Below are 18,985 nucleotides of genomic sequence, written 5' to 3'. Positions count from 1 at the left end.
TCTTAGCGTATTTCAATCTACTTGTTCTTCCCGACACCTGGAGTAACCTCAGGATTTACTATCACACGATAGCATGGGCTAACTTTCACTACAGCTGCTTGAGTCATTGAAAAAGATTCATAATGTGGGGAGGGGAAACAGGCAGATATGGAATTCTTAAATCAGCACGACTACCTCGTTTCGTTGTCGTGTACTTTTACGACCAACGACATAATCAATGCAGGAATTACATAGCACAACAGCTAATCGCACACAATCAACAATAAGCACCACACATACCGTTTTAGTAACAATTGTTATTATTATTATTATTATTATTATTATTATTATCATCATCATTTTCTTGTCATTTTCTTGCTTTTATTAGCTTTAAGCCTCATAACGTGCGGTACGGTGCGAAAGACCTTTGAGACTTTGTACTGACTACTGTGAACAGTTACCCGGATCGTAGCAGAGATACGCGACATTTTCACCCTCGCGACATAATTATTTCCAAATCAAATATACGTACAAGAAAATACACATGATACACACTTGCTTGTTCTATTCAGAGTACGGCAAACACGGCGCCAACAAAAGGAGACATTCGAATCAAACTCTTTTATTGTTTCAGCCGCCGTCTAACTATTATCAATAAAGAGGATCTTATTTTGGTTGAAGTTTGATTTTGATTTTGGTTTTGGTTTTGAAAGATTTTGGAGTTCTACGTTTATTTGTATAGTACTATTCTGTTTTATTAGCGTGTATAATTGTTCAGCAATGAATTCTGTTATCAAACGATTGGCGCTGGGTTCTGGAAGTCCATCTCCGCAACAGAAGAAACAATTTGAAGGTGATTCCATCTTGTTAAATAAAGCAGATGCTGAAGAAATATCACCGGAATTGGTACCAATAGTAACACTATTAAGTAGTCAACTGCATCGTAGGTACCATGAAGGTTTGTTTATGCTTTACTACGATTTAAATACTGAAGGGAAACCGGCTGCAAGAGAATGGAAAGAAGTGTATGGAATCCTTACTGGGAGTCAATTGGCTTTTTGGGATGCTGCAAATCTAAGTGAATTTAGAAATAATCCATCTGCTCTATTGGAGACAACTGCCAAACCAAACTATATCAATCTCACGGATGCGGTGTATAATGCTATGAAAGTGCTCCCACTGGCTAGTCAAACATTGAATAACGTTATTGTGGTATCAACCACCCTTAAGAATAGATATATCATTCAGTTTAAACTGACTAAAGATTTATTGGAATGGTATGCTGTTTTGCAGCTTGCAAATTTTGAGAATAGTAGTTTACAAGCTGCTTATACTGGTGCACTTCTTTCAGCAAGAGGTTCAAGATTAAGTGATATTAGAACCATTCTTGCTGAGAAAAGATTTAATCATGAAGATTGGGTAAGTATTCGGTACGGCTCAGGTATGGCATGGAAGAGATGTTATGCTGTTGTTGAACCTTCTTCTTGGAAGCGGAAATCTTTCCATCCAGGTAGAATATTGCTTTATGAAAATGATCAGCAAAAGAAGAAACAATTAATGGGGGTTATCATCAATGCTACAACTGTGGTCGCTGTGTATCCACAATCTCATATATTGATTGACCATTCTACAATGCTTAGAGTAGAAGCTTTAATTAATGTTAAAACACCAAATGTGGCTCCCAAAGTATCAAAGAAAGATCTTGAAAACTTTAAACAAACTCCAGTTTTTATCATGCCTGAACAACATTCTTCAGTTCCAGGATTTGATACTTTAATTAGATTTTTGGTTCCACTTTTGGATTCATTTGGACTTTATGGAAGACCAAAGAGACTTAAGGCAGACAGATTGGATCCTGAATCTCTTCTTTTTGGTTTACCAACACTTCCAAGAGTTCATTATTTAAATGTGGATGACGTAACTCCTTTAACAGAGAATCCTGATTGTCTTAATTGGAATCTGAAGATTTGGAATGAAAGAATTAAACTGATATTGCAGTCAAAACTTGAGAAAGGTTATGAAGGTTGTGGCAGTTCTCGTGGTTATGCTGGTGCCATAACTTCATTAAGTAGCCCTGCATCAAGTAGAAATGCATCAGGTTCTCCTCAAAAACTGGACTTTTCAACTGCACCACCGCCTCCTCCTGCTGGTGCTATTGGTAACAACTTAAAGGGACATCCTGCTACAAGTACAGATTTCTATCATCTGCTGAATAATGGTTCTCAATCTACTTTTGCAGCATCAAATCCACCTATTCCTGTTGTCACTATTGATTCTGTGGATGATGAGAAAGATATTACATCAGGTGGTAATCCTGCTCATAAATCAGTGCAATTGGATGAAATTTACCGAACTTATGCTGGTGAAACCACCTCAATTCTTGATGGCTTGAACCGGGTCACCTTATCGGAAAATCCATATCCAAAGACTGATAGTCATTTGTTTGCTGATGATGATGAAGATGAAGATGAAGATGAAGACTCTGATGACGAGCATATTGATCCTAGAAAACTTGCAGGCTTTTCTGCTTGGAATAGCAATCGTAATTCATCTCACCTGTCAGTTCAATCACCAATGACTCAGTATCATAATTTCCATGAGCAATTCAATCAAGTTGCTGGAAGAAGTGCTGCAATTGACATGGATAGGGTAGATTCTTCTACACCACCACCTCCACCTCCTCCCAAGCATCTGAAAGAAGGAAGTCATACAAAACCATTGGGGGGGACACTGGGTCTCGGATTATCTACCGAAACTATCACACCTTATCCTACTTCACAACCGGTTAATAGTGAGGTCAGAAGCTCGGTAGCTCATTTATCGACTGATCAAAAATCCATTCATTCACAATCAGGGAAGATTATTAGTGCTAATTCATCACCTTATTCTGATGGAGAAACATCGCAGAATGATGATAATCCTGTTCAACATGTTGTTCCATATCCTGTTAGCAATAGTACAAATAAGCCCAGATACATTCATTCACCTAATGTGAACCAAAGTGGAGGTCAAGCACAGAAGTTTGTATCAGAGCCCAACGCCAGAAGTTCACCACCAAAATCTTATGGAGCTGTTGTACCACCATTATCATCACAGCCTGGTCATGGTAGAGGGAATGCACCTGTTCAAGGTAATGCAGCCGGATCTTATGGCAGACCAATGCAGCAGCAACAGCAAGTGCCACCACAATATCAGGGGAAGCCTCAACAGTTTCACGGTCAATCACCACAACAATTCCAAGGGCATCCTATGAGAATTCATATGCCTCAACAGAATCAGCAACCACCACCACCACCGCCACAGCAACAACAACAACCACAAAGATGGGCTCCACAACAACAACCACAGCAACAGCAACGGTACCAAGCTTCTGGGATTCCACCGAATGTTAACTATCAAGCTCCACAGAAGTATTCAGGTGTTCCACCAAATGTCAACTATCACCAACAACAACAGCAACAACATCAAGCTCAATATCGTTCGAGAATGGGAGGACCTCCACAGCCTCGAGGGCCACAACAGTTTGAGGTTTATGGCAGCAATAGCAACAATAGCAGTAGTCTGTTCCAGTACCAATCTCATCCTCAACCCTTGAATCAGCACCAGCAGCAACAACAACGAGGACAACAACAACAAGGACAACAACAACAAGGACAACAACAACAAGGACAACAGCAGCAAGGACAACAGCAGCAAGGACAACAGCAGCAAGGACAACAGCAACAAGGACAACAACCAGGTGCTCATCAACGGTACCAAAGTCCATTGCAACAACAGCAACAGCAAAGACCTCAATATAGCACTCCGTCTTCCTCATTCAGACAGTACTAAGTGACTAAGATAATACAGGGTAGTTATTATTACGGGTTATACCGGTTGATAATGACGATATATTTAAGACATATTTATTCTAACCAGCTCTGTTCAAGCATGCTTTAGGAACCATTCCTTCTTGATCATCTCTTTTGATTTTGCACCAACCATCCAGAAACTCTTTGACTACCATCACCTTCTCTCCCACAGTGATACTCAACTCATCGGGTCTGCATTGTAGATACGGTTTACATACGATGGTTGGCTGTAGTTTAAACCTCTTTAGAAACAACGGAGATATCACGTAATCCTGAGACTTATTATAGAGACTGAATCGAGACTTGAGAAACGTCATTAGTGTAGGGGTGGGTCCGGGTCCAGGTCCAGGATTGTTGGAGATAACCGTAGACTCATTTCGGGTCAGGTTTAAGTCCAAAGGGGTAGGTTTATGTTTGTATTGGTGGTCTGGTGTATGATCCCCTTTCTCTAAGTCAGTTGATGATACTGAGGAGGAGCTGTCCATAGTGGTAGCAGGGAGTGGTGGCTTGGGCGAGGATCGTTTACGCATAAAGTACCATGTTAGAGCCAACAAGGCAAACAACAAGGTTATGCCTAGCGGAATCCCAAGAGCCAAACCCAATTTGGATGAGTTGGGAAGTGAAGAAGATGAAGACTGCGGTAATTGTGAAGCCCCAATAGAAGTAGAAAGCCCAGAGATTGAACTTGTAGGAGACGCAGAACCAGAACCAGTGGCTGTGGCTAAAGCTGTGGACGAACCAGGAGACGTAGAAGAACCAGAAAACGTAACTGTTGACAGTGATGAACCAGACAGTGTCATGGTTAATACTTGAACAATGTTCCTAGTAGTTAGATAGACGTTGTTTGGAGTGGAAGAGGTACTCTGGGCCGTCATGGTTGATGTAAAAGTCATGAAAATGGTTATATCCGAACTCATGATGAATGATGAGTAGATATACTAATTAACAGCCGTCAGGTAATGAACAGGTGCCAGTAGATATATATATGTGAGTTGTTGGTACACGAAACATGGTTGTAACTGTTTCAGTTGAGTTACACTGGTAACACTGGTTTCCCAAGAGATTCGATATCAACATGATTCCAACCCCAAACACCAATGAGCAAGCCAATGAGTCCCCCCACACTAACGTCATAGATATCATGACGATAGTCTTTAAGTCTACTGAATGCTATCAAACATGCGATAATCAAAGGGAACAAGAACATTGAGTTCCGTTTGGTGATATGCCTTAAGTATAATGCAAAAAACCCCAACCCTCCAAAGGAAGCACTCAGATGGCCAGACGGGAACGCTCTTAACCCGTCTATTAACGACCATTGACCATAGGGCGGCAGAGTGCATGCCGTGACGTCGATAATAGGACTTTTGGCGTCATCAATTGGTCCACAACGACTCATAAAGTCAGGTCTGGGTTTGCCTATAAGGTTCTTGACCACCTCGATGAGAATTAAATTGAAACTCATGGATAACACAAATGATAAGCCTATGGTGTTGGCTCTGTGTAAGTCAAAACGTTCCTTGATACCGATAACCAATAATGGTATCACTATAGTAAGAACAAAACATGCAAATGATGATACTGTTTCTTGACTGAAGGGATGTGAGATCCGAGGGTCTAGGCCATTGAATGGACGTATCACTGGTGTTAGAGTCAATTCTAGGATGCAAAACACTATCAAGATTGTAAATGACGTTAGCCACGTCCGGAGTGTCCCTAGAAACCGTTTATCTCGGAGATATTCTAATGTGTTGTCTATTAGTTGCATTGTATTAAGATTGTAGTACATTCAACTTGAAGATCATGTTTGTTTCAACATTGTTCAAGTTGTACTCAGAGTCACGTGACCGAATCTACCTTCCGGTCGTATATCAGTCAACTGTGACCGTCCGCCTGTTAACCTTATTCAAATGTAATATAATTGTCTATACATCATAACATCGTAAAGAGACATAAAAGAAATACTATATAAAAAGCAGCTTCTATCAGACAGCACATATTTCTAATAATAATAATAATAATAATAAAAGAATAAAAGTAGAGTCTATCAATAAGAATAATTTAATGCTTTGTAGATCCAGTCTATTAGAGATCTCTCAGTAATATCTATTTCCCAGCAAATGGATCAAAGCTAGATGGCATCCTTCCTGATAACTTGTAGTCCCTGGAAGAGTTATAGTTTTGTTGTTCTTGTTGATCTTGTTTAGAATTACCAAATCCGTAAAAGTATCCCTTTGCTTCTGATTTTAAATGTTCAATCAAATTCAATAAATTAATCAGGTGGAAATATGAAGGGTCTTGTAGGTTGTTCAATTCGTTGATGGAAAAATTAAGAATTTGATCATTGGTCAAGTCATATTCTGCAGGGATAAGTTTATTGCTTTGGTCCTTTGAGGATTCCGTTACTTCCTTCTTCTTTGAATATCCTGAAACATACATCTCAGGTCTATCATAAGGTAAAACAGCACATAACCAAATTCTGGTTTTATAAATCTTGAAAAGCTCTTTGATTAAAACTCTAAAATCAATTCGTTTAAAGTTAGCAAAATAATAAAAGAAAAGCTTCTTAAAATCCAGTTGATATTCCACATTTATTAATTGCAAATCACATTCTAAATTCAATTCCTTAATCTTGTTATGGCATGTAATAAATGCTTTCTTTTCTTCAAGGAATTTCCCACTAATCTCATGAACTTCTTCTGGGGTTGCTAATCTTAATACTTGTTTGGTAGGTAAGGTAATAATAAACTCATTATCTTCATTAGAATGAGCATTGATAATAGCTGAAGCATTAAGTAATGTCAGGTGAGTACCAGACCCACTAGACTTTTTGGAACCTCTTCCTGTTACAGTTCCTCCACCATCTATAATAGTCAAACTTTTCAAATGTTCTAGTTTCTTAAGAAAGTTGAAAAGAATAGCAAAATTTAAATTAACCAATGGTTCCGCTATCATTACTAAATCTTTCCCTCTATCCCCATCAACAATAACCAAATCATCTTTTTGAAGATAAATATTCGAATTAATAGGGCAAGATAATAAATCAAACTTCCCATTTTTATTAATCACAAGACAAAGCATTTTGTGATTAAATGTAAGATTATTAAGGTTTTTAATAAATCCAATTAATTTCAAAATTATAGGATTAGCCAATAGTCCATTTAATTCATTAATAATCTTTGTTGAAATATGAGGGTTTTGATAATACTTTAAAGTTTTCATGTATAATCTCTTTAACTCGGGAGAAGTTATAATATATTGATCCTTAAGCATTAATCCATTTTCTAATATGATGGGATCTCCATTAGAATTTGTTGCATTTCCAAGTTGACCACCATTAAAACCACCACTTTTTCCCATATAAGGTGGATGGAACATTGGTGCAGACATTGGAGGAGGTGGAAAGTTATCTCTATGTTGTTGAATATAAGCACGAGAAGACCCTGGAACTGAGCCACTATTATCATTGTTATTATTACTACCATTATTAGCAGCACCACTACTTTTAATGGAGGGCAATTGAGGTTGGTAATGATGTTGAAAATGGCCAAAGTCAACCAATTGAGAAGGTCTTCTTGCTTGGAAATCGTTGAAGTTGGAATTCAAATTGAAATTGGCAAATGAATCATTGAATTGATCGAAATAATTCTGGGAGAAGGCAGGACGGTTTTGACTATGGTTCTGAAAGTCATTGTAACGTGGGAATGGTTGTTGTTGTTGTTGTTGAGGAACATTTTTACTGGACATTGAAGTTGGGCTTTCAGGTGGATTGGGGTTTTGATTCTGTTGTGATAAACTATCAGGGATACCAATTGATGCTGGATTTGGTGATACGCCTGAAGGATTGAATGAAATTGGTGGTAAGGCCATTGATCTAGTGAATGATTCAGCAGCATAACTGGGACGTCTTGAGCTTATAGTCCCCACTCCACCTTGTAATTCTATGGGTAAATTGAAAACATCAGTGAAAGTTGAAGTATTACTATTATTCGGCATTAATTGATGATGATTAAATGCACTTGAAACAGGCAGAAGATTCAAATTAGCATCTATGGATTCTCTTCTATTGGTATAAGAAGCCAATTTGTTATAAAGTAAATCAAATTTATCCGGCAGCAATTCCAATTCCAGTTGGAAAGCTTCACCAAGTGATGCGCCACTAAGAGTATCTTTTGGGTCTGAAGGATAATCTAATTGGCCCAAATGATTTTCAGGTCTTGATTTGGGAGATGCTTGGGGCTCAGTATTAGAAACTTCATCACCATTATTCTTCGGTACCTTATGGAGAAACTCCGGGTAATTGAAGCTCATTGAAAATAGAGGGTAGTTGTGGAGTTTAGTATGGAGTATAGTATTAGTGTGAAGTAACGGTTGGATTCGATAATGATAGTTTTAAATATGACTGGTCACTTTGTGGTGATACTATGAATCCCACTGCTACCAATCGCAATACTTTGTTGAACAGCAATTACGTGGTGAAAGCATAATAATGCTCAGGCAATGATTTGGTCACGGCTTTAATTATTTATGGTGAGGTTTGCCGGCGGTTTTGTGGTGGTTGGGTTTAGGGTGTCTATACCAGAAAGCAACATTGGCACTCCCCACTGTAGTCTATATAGCGGAGGAATCAGTAATAAGACCAGAGGGAATCGTAGTAGGAACAGGTAGAGTAGTGGTAAGTTTAGTAGTACAAGTAACGTGCTAGTACATTTATACTGTTACATTATTTTGTATTATATTACGCAATATTGGTTTATTAGATTATTCTAATACTGTATAGCATATTCTGTATTAAGTACAACAACATATATATATGATTACTGATACGCTCTATACGTTCGATAACCATCTCCATCATACTATATAACCCTGCTATGTATGATTCCATAGGTACAGACAGATAACCGGAGATCCCATTGCTTCTTCTCTTGATCTAATAAGAACCTCCAATTTGTTCTCTATGAGCTTCAATAACATCACCATCCTCTAGTTGTAAATCATCAGGCGTGTTCTCAGGGCTAATTCTGGTTCCATCAACCAAAAACCTTAAGGTATCCATTGGTTTTCCTTGTCTTTTACAAAAAGCTTCCATCAACTTCTTCATGGGTGTAGCTCTCTTGATCTTGAAAAAAATCTCTGCTGAGCCATCACTCACCTTTAAATTAATGTGTGCTTGTGTCTCCTTCTGCTCCTTAGGAGTCTCTCCTTGTTGTTCGTATTCCGACATCTTCCTTGAATGTTTGAGAATCACTTCTATATCGTTCCACCACTTTGAAGCCAATGTTAGTTGACATTTGTGTTGGAATGCAACAAAATAATTCAAACTAAAGTAGTGTGTGCACCACTTGCCATCTGTACTGCACATAAACGGGTATATATACATCCATAGCTCTCTGAGTTATAGTCCATGGTTATACCTTATAACTTTACTGCTACGGAAGAAATTCATGAACGTAATGTTGAATCATATTCTTCTTAAAACTGTAATTATGCGAGTAAACAAATCTTTGTCATGTGAAATCCCCACAGCTGTACGCGTTTTATTTCTGCTGTTTCTCTACTGTTTCAGTTTCGCAGCCATCGCTCAAGTCAATGCATATATAACTATAAGGACAAGCCTACTTCGAATGATAACACTATATTCGATTGCAGTCGATTGCAGTCAACTCAATGATACGCTTACTGTTGCTTGAAAGATTATCGCAGGTCTATTTCAATAAAGTGGCCATTTTGTGTGGACTTTCTATCGTTAAAATATGGCTACTAAGACGATCTCTAATCGATAAACTAAATGACTTGGATAACGAATTAACTCAATTAAACCAGTTAATGACAGACGTAATCAACAAGTACTCTCAATATGCTGAATCTGCATGGAAAAGGGGTCTTCTAGACCTTGTTACTACGGTGAAAGGTTTATTTATCTTCTTTATAGAAATATGGTTGGGTACTTATGCTTGTTTAATTGGACACTTGATTGAAGGAACTGTTGATTTCAGTTTGGATATTTCTGAATCGGTGGTTTCCAAAGTCAATAGTACGGTGTTTACAGTTGCAGATGCTTTAGATACTGGGGTCTCTGGACTCCTGAGTTTCATTGATCTGCTAGTACTGCTTTTCACAGGTAGAGACAAATCGGCAACTTACTTGTCTTCAATATCTGAGGGTGCAAACTCTTTACGTCTCTTGACTACAAATATAAGTGAAGAAGCCCTTAATGGGATTGAAAGCATCAAATCTAAAGTCCCCGATTTCACAAAGCTACATAATACAACAGAAAGTTTATTGGGAGCACCTTTTGATAAATTAACGTCGAAATTAAATGGAACAAACTCAACATTATCGAACGCACCATCATCATTGTTGACCTCATCAACAAATCAACATAGCCAATCAGTTCGGAAACTTGTGACGTTAATCAAATCAATTACATCAACTGTAATGGTGCTCTTTGCCATAGCCATGGTTATAAGTATACTATGTTATTCCTTCATGGAATGGATCAAATATAGAACGACTACTACGACTACGCTTCCAGTATCACACCTCCGTGAACTCCAAATATGGAGCTATATGTCTACATCCTATTGCAATTATATCTTTCTTTCCTCCATGATGACGTTTGCAACCTATCTTGCCGAAACTATGGTATTAAATAAGCTTGGGGCAGACATCTCGATCTCTTCCAGTGCTATTGCTAACTCCGCTAATGCGGTGATCAGTGAGTATGAGAACACCATTAACTCCGATTGGCTAAGTAAAGTCAACACCACAGCAACAGACATCAAGCACTCAGTCAATGGTATAGTGGGCACTTTGAATAGTACGCTTATTCATCCCTTCAAGGACACCCCCTTTGAAACCCCTATGTCTACAGTCATATATTGTGTGATTGGGAGGAAGATTGAGAAGATGGAGCTGGGGTTGAACTGGATCATCCACAACACCCAGCTTAAACTTCCACAGTATGATAATAAAGATAACACTGTTCAATCCAGATGGAGCACTGTTATTGGTCAACACAAAGAGTCTCTCAAGTTAGAATTGTATATTGCTATTGGGTTAATTAGCCTATGGGCCCTTCAACTTCCTATCGGATTGATCTCAAGTATATGGAAAAGAAAAACCCCCTTGCCAATTAGAACTACATCATTAGTCATAGGAAGTCCTAAACCGTTGACTGATGAAGAGAAAGCAGCTTACCAATATCCAATAACCGGATATAACATATATCCTTATGAAAACTCATCATCAAGGTATTCAAAATAAACATGATAAATTAAACACTATACAATTAAGTGAAGTTATGCAAAGTAAAGTTGGTGATAATAATCTTATTGGCAATGAAAAATCTTACTTCTTTATAGGAGCAGGTTTCTTCCAATAATATTGTTTATGGGTCTTCCTACAACTTCTTAACCCACTGGTACCCTTAATACTCCTTACCAACTTTGGTCTATCAGTATCATGATCCTTATCTAAATCGTAGTAGTATTCTTCTTCCAAAGGTTTCCCAGCAGCATCTTTGCCCGTACGGTAGATCACTCCAATACATTCAATTCCATGCAAAACAACTCTAATCTGTCTTAAGGATAAGTTTTGAGTCAATTTACTTATAGTACGAAGAAATGAAGCGGGAGTTGATGATAACCGAGAAAATGCAAGATGATTAATAAGAATGTTTTCTATTTCAATCATATCTTCCACATCATTTAGAACTGTACGGTCAACAAGCATTGCTTCGTCCAATTGATTAGGCTTTCTCTTCTTCTTGTTAGGTTCATGTTTATCATCAATATTGCTATCGAGATCTCCCTGTGATTCAACCTTTTGGGTAATTTCAGTTGGTTTTTTGTTCAGTGGCTCCTCGCTATGTGCTCTTCTAAACATGGGGACCTTCTTTTGTTTATAAGGAGAGTTTGGATTAGAAGAATGCGTATTAGTGGAATCCTTTAAGATCTCTGGATGAATGGGAACAGAAGGTTCCTGGTATTTAACAATGTTAGCCACTGGAGTCATTGGCTCCATTTCGATTGAGGAACGATCTATAAAATGCTGTTGTTTAGGAGTAGAAGGTTCCAGTATAATAGTGTGCTTCTTTGGGGAAGCATCTTGTTCTGTATCTTTGGATGCTGATGTGGGGGAAGAAGTTGAATGTTTGAATTTATCTTCATGAATCTCAAACGTAGGTGCTCTAGATCCAGTCAACGATAAAACTTCAACTTCTGTCTTTGCTGGAGGAAGTTCATCATCAGTCAATTCTTCATCAACATCGACCGGGTTCAAAAGTAAAAGCTTGCCTCTTATATCCAAGAGAATATTATCAAACAGGAAAGGAACCGAGAACGATTCCCCTCTATTCATATGGAATTCAGTATGGTCATAGTCAAGTTTGATACTTCTATTGGTGACAACTTTAGATAAATCACTTGGTTTAGTACCTTCAACAATAGAATAGTGGTTACGGGACATTTGGGTCACGTAGCAAAACTTTGGGATTTGAACGGTGCATCCATTATATCCAAGACATTTAAGAATGAAATGACTATTTGAAGTCAGAGACAGAGGCACAGCAATAATCAGGAAATGAACTCTGGAAACGGATTTATCCTTGGTTTCAATATGATAAGCACAACTTTTTGAGCTTCTACCAATAAGAACAGGCTCTGTGGTGGTGGGTGCAATGGGGATACGCATGACAGCTTCATCGGGATTCAAGATATTAAAATCTCTATTAATTGCCACCGTTTCACCATATTTGTGGATGGTGTTGGTATTGCTGAAAACAACAGACTTCTTCTTTGACAAATCCAAGGGGAAAAATGGATGAGCAGTATCATATCTGGCTGGAGAAGACGATCTACCTGTGGTTGAAGATGGATTGGGAGTAGGGTAACCAGCATTACGTCCCCGTTCATGTTGATGCTTTTCCTGTTCTGATTTACGGAATGGGTCAAAGTCTGTTGTACCAATTAATGGTGACGAGGGAGGGAACTGTGCGGACATGATGAACCAAATAGAACGAACTCAACTGTTAATGACTAACTCAAATAAACGAACTTTGATTAACGAACTCAACGGTTAGTGTCAATGGCAAGTATCAAAGTGTGATCATGAATTGGTTAAAAGAAAAGAAAGATGGTGTTATAAAAGAACTCTATGCGGCTGTATAAAATGAAGCTCAAAGTAATCACGATCACGGTTGTTGGCTGTTTGTATGTAATCACGATTTGTAAGCTGCAGTGTGTGAGGACAGGATTTGGTATGGCCTTCCTATACAATAGATTTATATATTTGTTTATTTGTTTAGGTATGGTCAAACGCTAAACGTGTTTTGTGGGAGACGTGTATATCAATATTTACGCGTCTGACTATTCAAGGTTGAAACGATTAGTATCTTAATGTGTGGACATGCCCATGTCCACTATACATACCCATGTCCATTATACCCATTCAAACCGTTTACATACCATGGCGTTGATAAGTACGAATGCAACGGACCCTTTTACGTAATACTGTAGTACCATCAAGTAAATTGTATTATTGTCCACCTCTGTAAGACCAAGTCATCACAATCTTCAAGTTATTTGTTAGGGCATGTCACGTGTAGGTAACTAGGGCTATTTCCATTGAGACTGTGATAATCGTGTATATACCAAGAGAGCACTTGCCAGGTTTCTTAGTTATCAAGAGGGGATCCCTTTCCCCCATCTCAAGTTTGCGCGCTACCATGATATTCTTGCGCTACCGATGCAGATTTTCGTGTTCACGTGACTGAAAAGCTCGTATGCCTTCCCCTTCTTTGTGTCGGTGAAAAATTTTCCCATGCACTCAGTGGGAGGGAATAGTTAGTGGGTCTAGTTAGATTAAAGAATTTTCATTTACTTCTTTCATAGTGAAACAACTTATACAGTTAGATAACAAACATAGATAGCAAAGATGGGTAAGGGTACTCCTTCTATGGGTAAGAGACACAACAAGTCTCACACTTTATGTAACAGATGTGGTAAGCGTTCTTTCCACGTTCAAAAGAAGACTTGTGCTTCTTGTGGTTACCCAGCTGCTAAGATGAGATCCTTCAACTGGGCTTCTAAGGCTAAGAGAAGAAGAACTACTGGTTCCGGTAGAATGCAATACTTGAAGCACGTTGCCAGAAGATTTAAGAATGGTTTCCAAACTGGTACTGCTAAGGCTCAAACCACCGCTTAAGATTTCAAATAAATTACTTATCAATGGCAAGTTATACCACCAGTTATTTAAATAATAATATGCTTTCCCCATCCTATTCAATTTACAGCCAGATTTCATTTTTCTCTTTAATGCATTTTTAATTGTTGGAATGTCCTCCTACTTTATAATTCTTTACTATTCATAAGAAGGGATTTTGATCGTTTGGTGATTGAAAATGGAAGGAGACAATATATAAAAAGGATATGTTGGTTCTTGTTGTGTTTTATATAATTTTGAGGTTTTAACGATATAATAAAAGACAAAAACATCTGTACATTATTGATTATATTTATCTTTCTGTAAATTTTGTACTAGTATGTTTCTTGAACGAGTTCATCTATATCCATTGGAATATCTCGTCCTTCTTCCTCACAATTCATATTATAGTACAAATTATCCGCTTCAACTGTATCAACAAAACTATTGAGTACATCTCTTGCCAATTCAACCGTCTCAGTTTCGTAAGGGAACTCAATTCCATTGGCATACTCACTTTCCACGGAGGCAGTCTTTTTAGCATCTCCATTTATATTTAACGTTGTGGTACTTTTCTTCATGGCAATTGGTGAGGAAACATCAATATGGTTCAATTCTCGTGCATGTTGTTCACACCATTGATTGAATATGGGAATGGTCACCAGTAATTTCCTAACTCGTTCAAGAAATTCAGTGGCTTTTACCATTAAAGATTCATTACTAAATGAAATCCTTGTTAATACAACAAAGATCTCATACATTGTTTCAGGATAAATTATATCATTGGACCGCTTATGGAAAACCATATGATATAATATCACTATCAAAGATGCAATGATCTTCAATCTCAAATGAATGTATCGATCTCGAGGACATGTCATAATATTATTCTGTTCGTATCCCATCACTCTTATAATTGCCTTGATAACCTCTTCGTAATTCAACCCATTCATGAACATGGCAGGGTTAACAGTAACATAATACTCTAGTAAATTTGATATCAGGAGTCGAAGATTTAACAAATGCTCCTCATGTTTTAATTTCATTAAGGGGGTCACTTGCCATTTCTCTCTTCTAATCGGGTCAGGATTAGCAACCATGCTTTGACCTAAAATGTTGGTGGTAGTGGGGATGGCTTGTTCAATATATGAAAGATCACAGTTGTTCCCCAAGAGTCTATTCAAACCATAAAAAGCAAACTCTTGTTTAATTCCAATATCCATTAGAAAAGTCTTTAATAATGAATTAATGACTTCTTTAGACGAAACTCCAGCTTCTGTTGTAATGGGTTCAGTTGAGCTCTGGTCATTCTTGGTCGATGACGACTGATAAGCAAAAGAATCTGGTCCTGCTGAAGATTGCAACATTACTACCACATTGTAGACCAAATTAATTTGAGCAACACCAACAAAGGTATTGGTATTGTCAGGCAAGCATTGCCTAAACAAATCTGTGGGTATTAAATGCCATATACTAAAGTTTTTGGAACTAGCCAATACCGTTAACTTTTCCATTGTATCCATGGCACAGATTATATATAGTTTCTTAAACATTAGTTGCTGATCAGGAATATCAAAGTACCCTATTTGGATATCTTCTCCTTCTTCAAGTAAATTCATTTGGCCCACAAGAGTAGCTATTAGCCTTTCTGTTAACCATAGAATAAGCTCTGAACTGACAGCATTGGGTCGAAACCCAATACAAGTATGAACTAACGAAAGAAGAAATGGAAGAGAAGCTGTGTGGTTATGGTTGGCAATCAAATGGGATATTAACTTCATCAAGTTATGACAAAAATCTTCCACTAAAACGTCCAAACGAATCTCTTTATTGTTCATCAAATATTTGATAATAGTACTCGATAAAGGACTTTTGGGAGTCACTTCAAACGTATCGATTTCAGATATGAATGAAGATTCAATGTAAATCTTCAGCAAAAGTTCTAAATTAGTCCTTTGACATCCATTAATCGAACTAGCAGTAATCTCATCGATAAAGAGCCATGTTTGGTCATTAGACTTCTTATGTCTTTTGAGAGAAAACATAGCTCCTGAAAACGTCGTGGCTGCAGAAGACGATGGAGATGATGATGATAATGATGCTGGTGAGGCCATGGACCCAACAATCATCAGACTTTCGCCACCAATGGGCTTTGATGAATAAACATTATCGTTACCTTGAGTGTCGACCACTTTACGTCTTTTGGACGTCAGAAACAAAGATTTCAATTCGTTATTCAAAAACTTCTTCTCGTCTTCAAGTTTATCCACCATCCCCCTCAATCCAGCCACTAGATTACTATGATCATGTTTTAGTGAGTCAACTTGTTCCCGTAAGCGGGCAATCTCGATATCCTTTTTACTGCGTACTTCGTCCAATTGAGCTCTCAAGATCTTGATCTCACCATCTGCTCGATAGATATCGTTCTTAATGCTTTGCGAGGCGTTCAATGAAACACCTTCGATAGGTGCAATAGAAGTAGTTTGCTGTGTAGGTTGTAGGACAGGCACCAATCCGAATTCTGCCTTTGTCAAAGCCTCGAAAAAACTATCGTCGTCATTATCATCGGTTGGAGAAGACATTCCATACTGTCATACCACTTATCACCATCAGTTAATGCTGTTGATTTGAAAGAGTGTTGTGGTCGTTAACTTGTTGGAACCTTTATTGGTTGTGGCGGGTGAGAAATTCATCTGCGCTACCAATCGGCGCGGAAAATTTTAAACATAGTTTATCTACGTATGATGGAGGACTCATTTTCATGAAAAATTTTTGTACTGGGACTCAACTCTTAACACTTTCCTGAAATACACACCAAGAGCCAAGAGAGTCTAGACCGCTTCCGATCTAAAATTCATATTGAAGCAGTGGTTGATAATTTACCTGAGTGAAGTTTAAAATCGTTTGTGTTTGACGACTTAATATACATGAATCTTTGTAGGTTGAACTGTTAAACTCATCTCACAAGATCAAATCAGGCACACACTAAATTCCGAACCTCATTTAGATAACAACAATACATACTATAAGATTAATATAAGATAGCAGGTATGAGTACATCTAGCAACAAGGATGGGTCCGAAAAGGTTTCAACAGAAACATCTGCTACTCCAGCAGCAGCAGCAGCACCTCCTCCTGCGTCGCTTGTTCCAGTTCAACCTGTGCCGTTAAGTTCTAAAGACAAAGACACCAAAAGATTAATTGTGGTCTTGTCTCAAGCATGTTTGGAAACACATAAGATGAACACTGGTGGTTCTGGAGGTAATGACAAGTATGCTTTATTGAATTGTGATGATCATCAAGGGTTATTGCGGAGAATGGGTAGAGATATTGCTGAAGCTAGACCTGATATCACACATCAATGTCTTTTAACATTATTGGATTCTCCAATCAATAAAGCTGGTAAGTTGCAAGTTTATATACAAACTGCTAAGGGGGTTTTGGTAGAAGTCAACCCTAGTGTTAGAATTCCAAGAACATTCAAACGTTTCAGTGGGTTAATGGTTCAATTGCTACACAAGTTAAGTATTCGTTCCGTTAATTCTGAAGAAAAGTTGTTAAAGGTGATTAAAAATCCCGTTACAGATCATTTACCTACAAAGTGCAGAAAGGTGACTTTGTCATTTGATGCTGAAATCAAAAGAGTACAAGATTATGTTGCTACATTAGATGAAGATGAAAGTATTTGTGTTTTTGTAGGTGCTATGGCTAGAGGTAAGGATAATTTTGCTGATGAATACGTTGATGAAAAGATTGGTTTATCCAATTATCCATTATCTGCTTCTGTAGCATGTTCGAAGTTTTGTCATGGATGTGAAGACGTTTGGGGTATCTATTAAATATAGCATATATATAAATAAGAACATATAATACGTGCATGCATACGAACATAATAATACGACCATATTAATACGACCATATTAATACGACCATATTAATACGACCATATTAATACGAACAAATAATTCCGTACATGCGTACTCACTTACACTTATGCATCGAATGCACTGGCGCGCGTTTATGTGACAAACCCAATTGCTGCGAATTCCTTACATGGTCAAGTTTGATTTCGCAGCCATTATCAAATAATACTATAACCATCTTCCTTAACCGCTATAGATTTAAGTAATCAAACAAACCATATTTGCTAACAATGTCACATATCTTACAATCTGGTGCAGTTTATGGCTTAACATCTGCCATTACAGCCACCACGTACTTACTAGATCGATTGAATGCAACATCCATTCTTGATCTTCATATACTGGCTGCTAATGTTTCTCCTATGACTGAATACCCTACTGCTTATTATATTCGTCGTGACCGTAAGGATAAACAAAAGCAAATTAAAGTGTTTGCTAGTGGCGGAGTGCAAAAATATACCATTGAACGGTTATCAGCTCTTCATCCAGTATGGAAGCTCATGACCTATCCTCAAAGACAAGAGGTGGCTACCATTAATGCTGGTTTCAGTACGAGATCGGTTGATTTCCATAACAAGGCAGGAATATCCCATAGAGATATCACTGGGGATATGGGATTAGGTGGTCGGTACCGTAGTTTCTATTTGAATGACGGTGCCAAATACAGTTGGACTCGAGGTTCCAAATTCTTGGAGAAAGTCATTAATCCTTATGGAGGTGTTGAAGAAACAAGAGAAAGAGTCGCCAGAGTGAAATTGATGAGACAATTCAAGTTTGACTTTGAATTGCTTGTAGATGAGGCAAAACTCGACCCAGAAATAGCTATAGCTACTGGGTTCGTATCCATGTTGACCCAATGGGGTGTTGGTGAATCAACTGATACTGTTGGACCAACCTTTATTGCTGAAAAACCAATTCAAGAAGAACAACAAGTAGTCGTTGTTGTTGAAGAGAGTGATGAAGAGGATTAAACTACATCACTATGTCTCTTTATACTTAGATTACTGTATATGGCTATAGTTATCG

At 37.9% G+C, this 18,985-nt stretch overlaps 10 protein-coding genes across 10 annotated transcripts; 6 read left to right on the top strand and 4 right to left on the bottom strand.

The window, feature by feature from the left end:
- Positions 1 to 759: 759 nt before the first annotated feature.
- On the top strand, positions 760 to 3,810 carry KQ657_004412 (uncharacterized protein; the record flags this gene model as incomplete). The annotated part of the gene is made up of 1 exon (XM_043195083.1): positions 760 to 3,810. One exon carries the CDS (start codon positions 760 to 762, stop codon positions 3,808 to 3,810), a length of 3,051 nt encoding a protein of 1,016 aa, XP_043050280.1.
- Positions 3,811 to 4,240: 430 nt separating this feature from the next.
- On the top strand, positions 4,241 to 4,643 carry KQ657_004411 (uncharacterized protein; the record flags this gene model as incomplete). Its single annotated transcript, XM_043195082.1, has 2 exons — positions 4,241 to 4,246; positions 4,284 to 4,643. The coding sequence occupies 2 exons, from the start codon at positions 4,241 to 4,243 to the stop codon at positions 4,641 to 4,643; spliced, it is 366 nt and encodes a 121-aa protein (XP_043050279.1).
- Positions 4,644 to 5,936: 1,293 nt separating this feature from the next.
- On the bottom strand, positions 5,937 to 8,141 carry PSP1 (Psp1p; the record flags this gene model as incomplete). Its single annotated transcript, XM_043195081.1, has 1 exon — positions 5,937 to 8,141. One exon carries the CDS (start codon positions 8,139 to 8,141, stop codon positions 5,937 to 5,939), a length of 2,205 nt encoding a protein of 734 aa, XP_043050278.1.
- Positions 8,142 to 8,763: 622 nt separating this feature from the next.
- Positions 8,764 to 9,057, bottom strand: SMT3 (SUMO family protein; the record flags this gene model as incomplete). Its single annotated transcript, XM_043195080.1, has 1 exon — positions 8,764 to 9,057. The coding sequence occupies one exon, from the start codon at positions 9,055 to 9,057 to the stop codon at positions 8,764 to 8,766; it is 294 nt and encodes a 97-aa protein (XP_043050277.1).
- Positions 9,058 to 9,500: 443 nt separating this feature from the next.
- Positions 9,501 to 11,099, top strand: PRM1 (pheromone-regulated protein; the record flags this gene model as incomplete). Its single annotated transcript, XM_043195079.1, has 1 exon — positions 9,501 to 11,099. One exon carries the CDS (start codon positions 9,501 to 9,503, stop codon positions 11,097 to 11,099), a length of 1,599 nt encoding a protein of 532 aa, XP_043050276.1.
- Positions 11,100 to 11,183: 84 nt separating this feature from the next.
- On the bottom strand, positions 11,184 to 12,836 carry TOS4 (Tos4p; the record flags this gene model as incomplete). The annotated part of the gene is made up of 1 exon (XM_043195078.1): positions 11,184 to 12,836. One exon carries the CDS (start codon positions 12,834 to 12,836, stop codon positions 11,184 to 11,186), a length of 1,653 nt encoding a protein of 550 aa, XP_043050275.1.
- A 933-nt stretch (positions 12,837 to 13,769) lies between these two features.
- On the top strand, positions 13,770 to 14,039 carry RPL37B (60S ribosomal protein eL37; the record flags this gene model as incomplete). Its single annotated transcript, XM_043195077.1, has 1 exon — positions 13,770 to 14,039. The coding sequence occupies one exon, from the start codon at positions 13,770 to 13,772 to the stop codon at positions 14,037 to 14,039; it is 270 nt and encodes an 89-aa protein (XP_043050274.1).
- A 332-nt stretch (positions 14,040 to 14,371) lies between these two features.
- Positions 14,372 to 16,618, bottom strand: LCD1 (uncharacterized protein; the record flags this gene model as incomplete). The annotated part of the gene is made up of 1 exon (XM_043195076.1): positions 14,372 to 16,618. One exon carries the CDS (start codon positions 16,616 to 16,618, stop codon positions 14,372 to 14,374), a length of 2,247 nt encoding a protein of 748 aa, XP_043050273.1.
- Positions 16,619 to 17,086: 468 nt separating this feature from the next.
- Positions 17,087 to 17,875, top strand: NEP1 (18S rRNA pseudouridine methyltransferase; the record flags this gene model as incomplete). Its single annotated transcript, XM_043195075.1, has 1 exon — positions 17,087 to 17,875. One exon carries the CDS (start codon positions 17,087 to 17,089, stop codon positions 17,873 to 17,875), a length of 789 nt encoding a protein of 262 aa, XP_043050272.1.
- Positions 17,876 to 18,189: 314 nt separating this feature from the next.
- KQ657_004403 (uncharacterized protein) lies at positions 18,190 to 18,930 on the top strand (the record flags this gene model as incomplete). The annotated part of the gene is made up of 1 exon (XM_043195074.1): positions 18,190 to 18,930. The coding sequence occupies one exon, from the start codon at positions 18,190 to 18,192 to the stop codon at positions 18,928 to 18,930; it is 741 nt and encodes a 246-aa protein (XP_043050271.1).
- Positions 18,931 to 18,985: the final 55 nt, after the last annotated feature.

Source organism: Scheffersomyces spartinae (assembly GCF_019049425.1).
Source record: "Scheffersomyces spartinae strain ARV_011 chromosome Unknown scaffold_6, whole genome shotgun sequence".
Taxonomy (NCBI): domain Eukaryota; kingdom Fungi; phylum Ascomycota; class Pichiomycetes; order Serinales; family Debaryomycetaceae; genus Lizanozyma; species Lizanozyma spartinae.
This window is presented reverse-complemented; position numbering and strand designations above follow the sequence as displayed.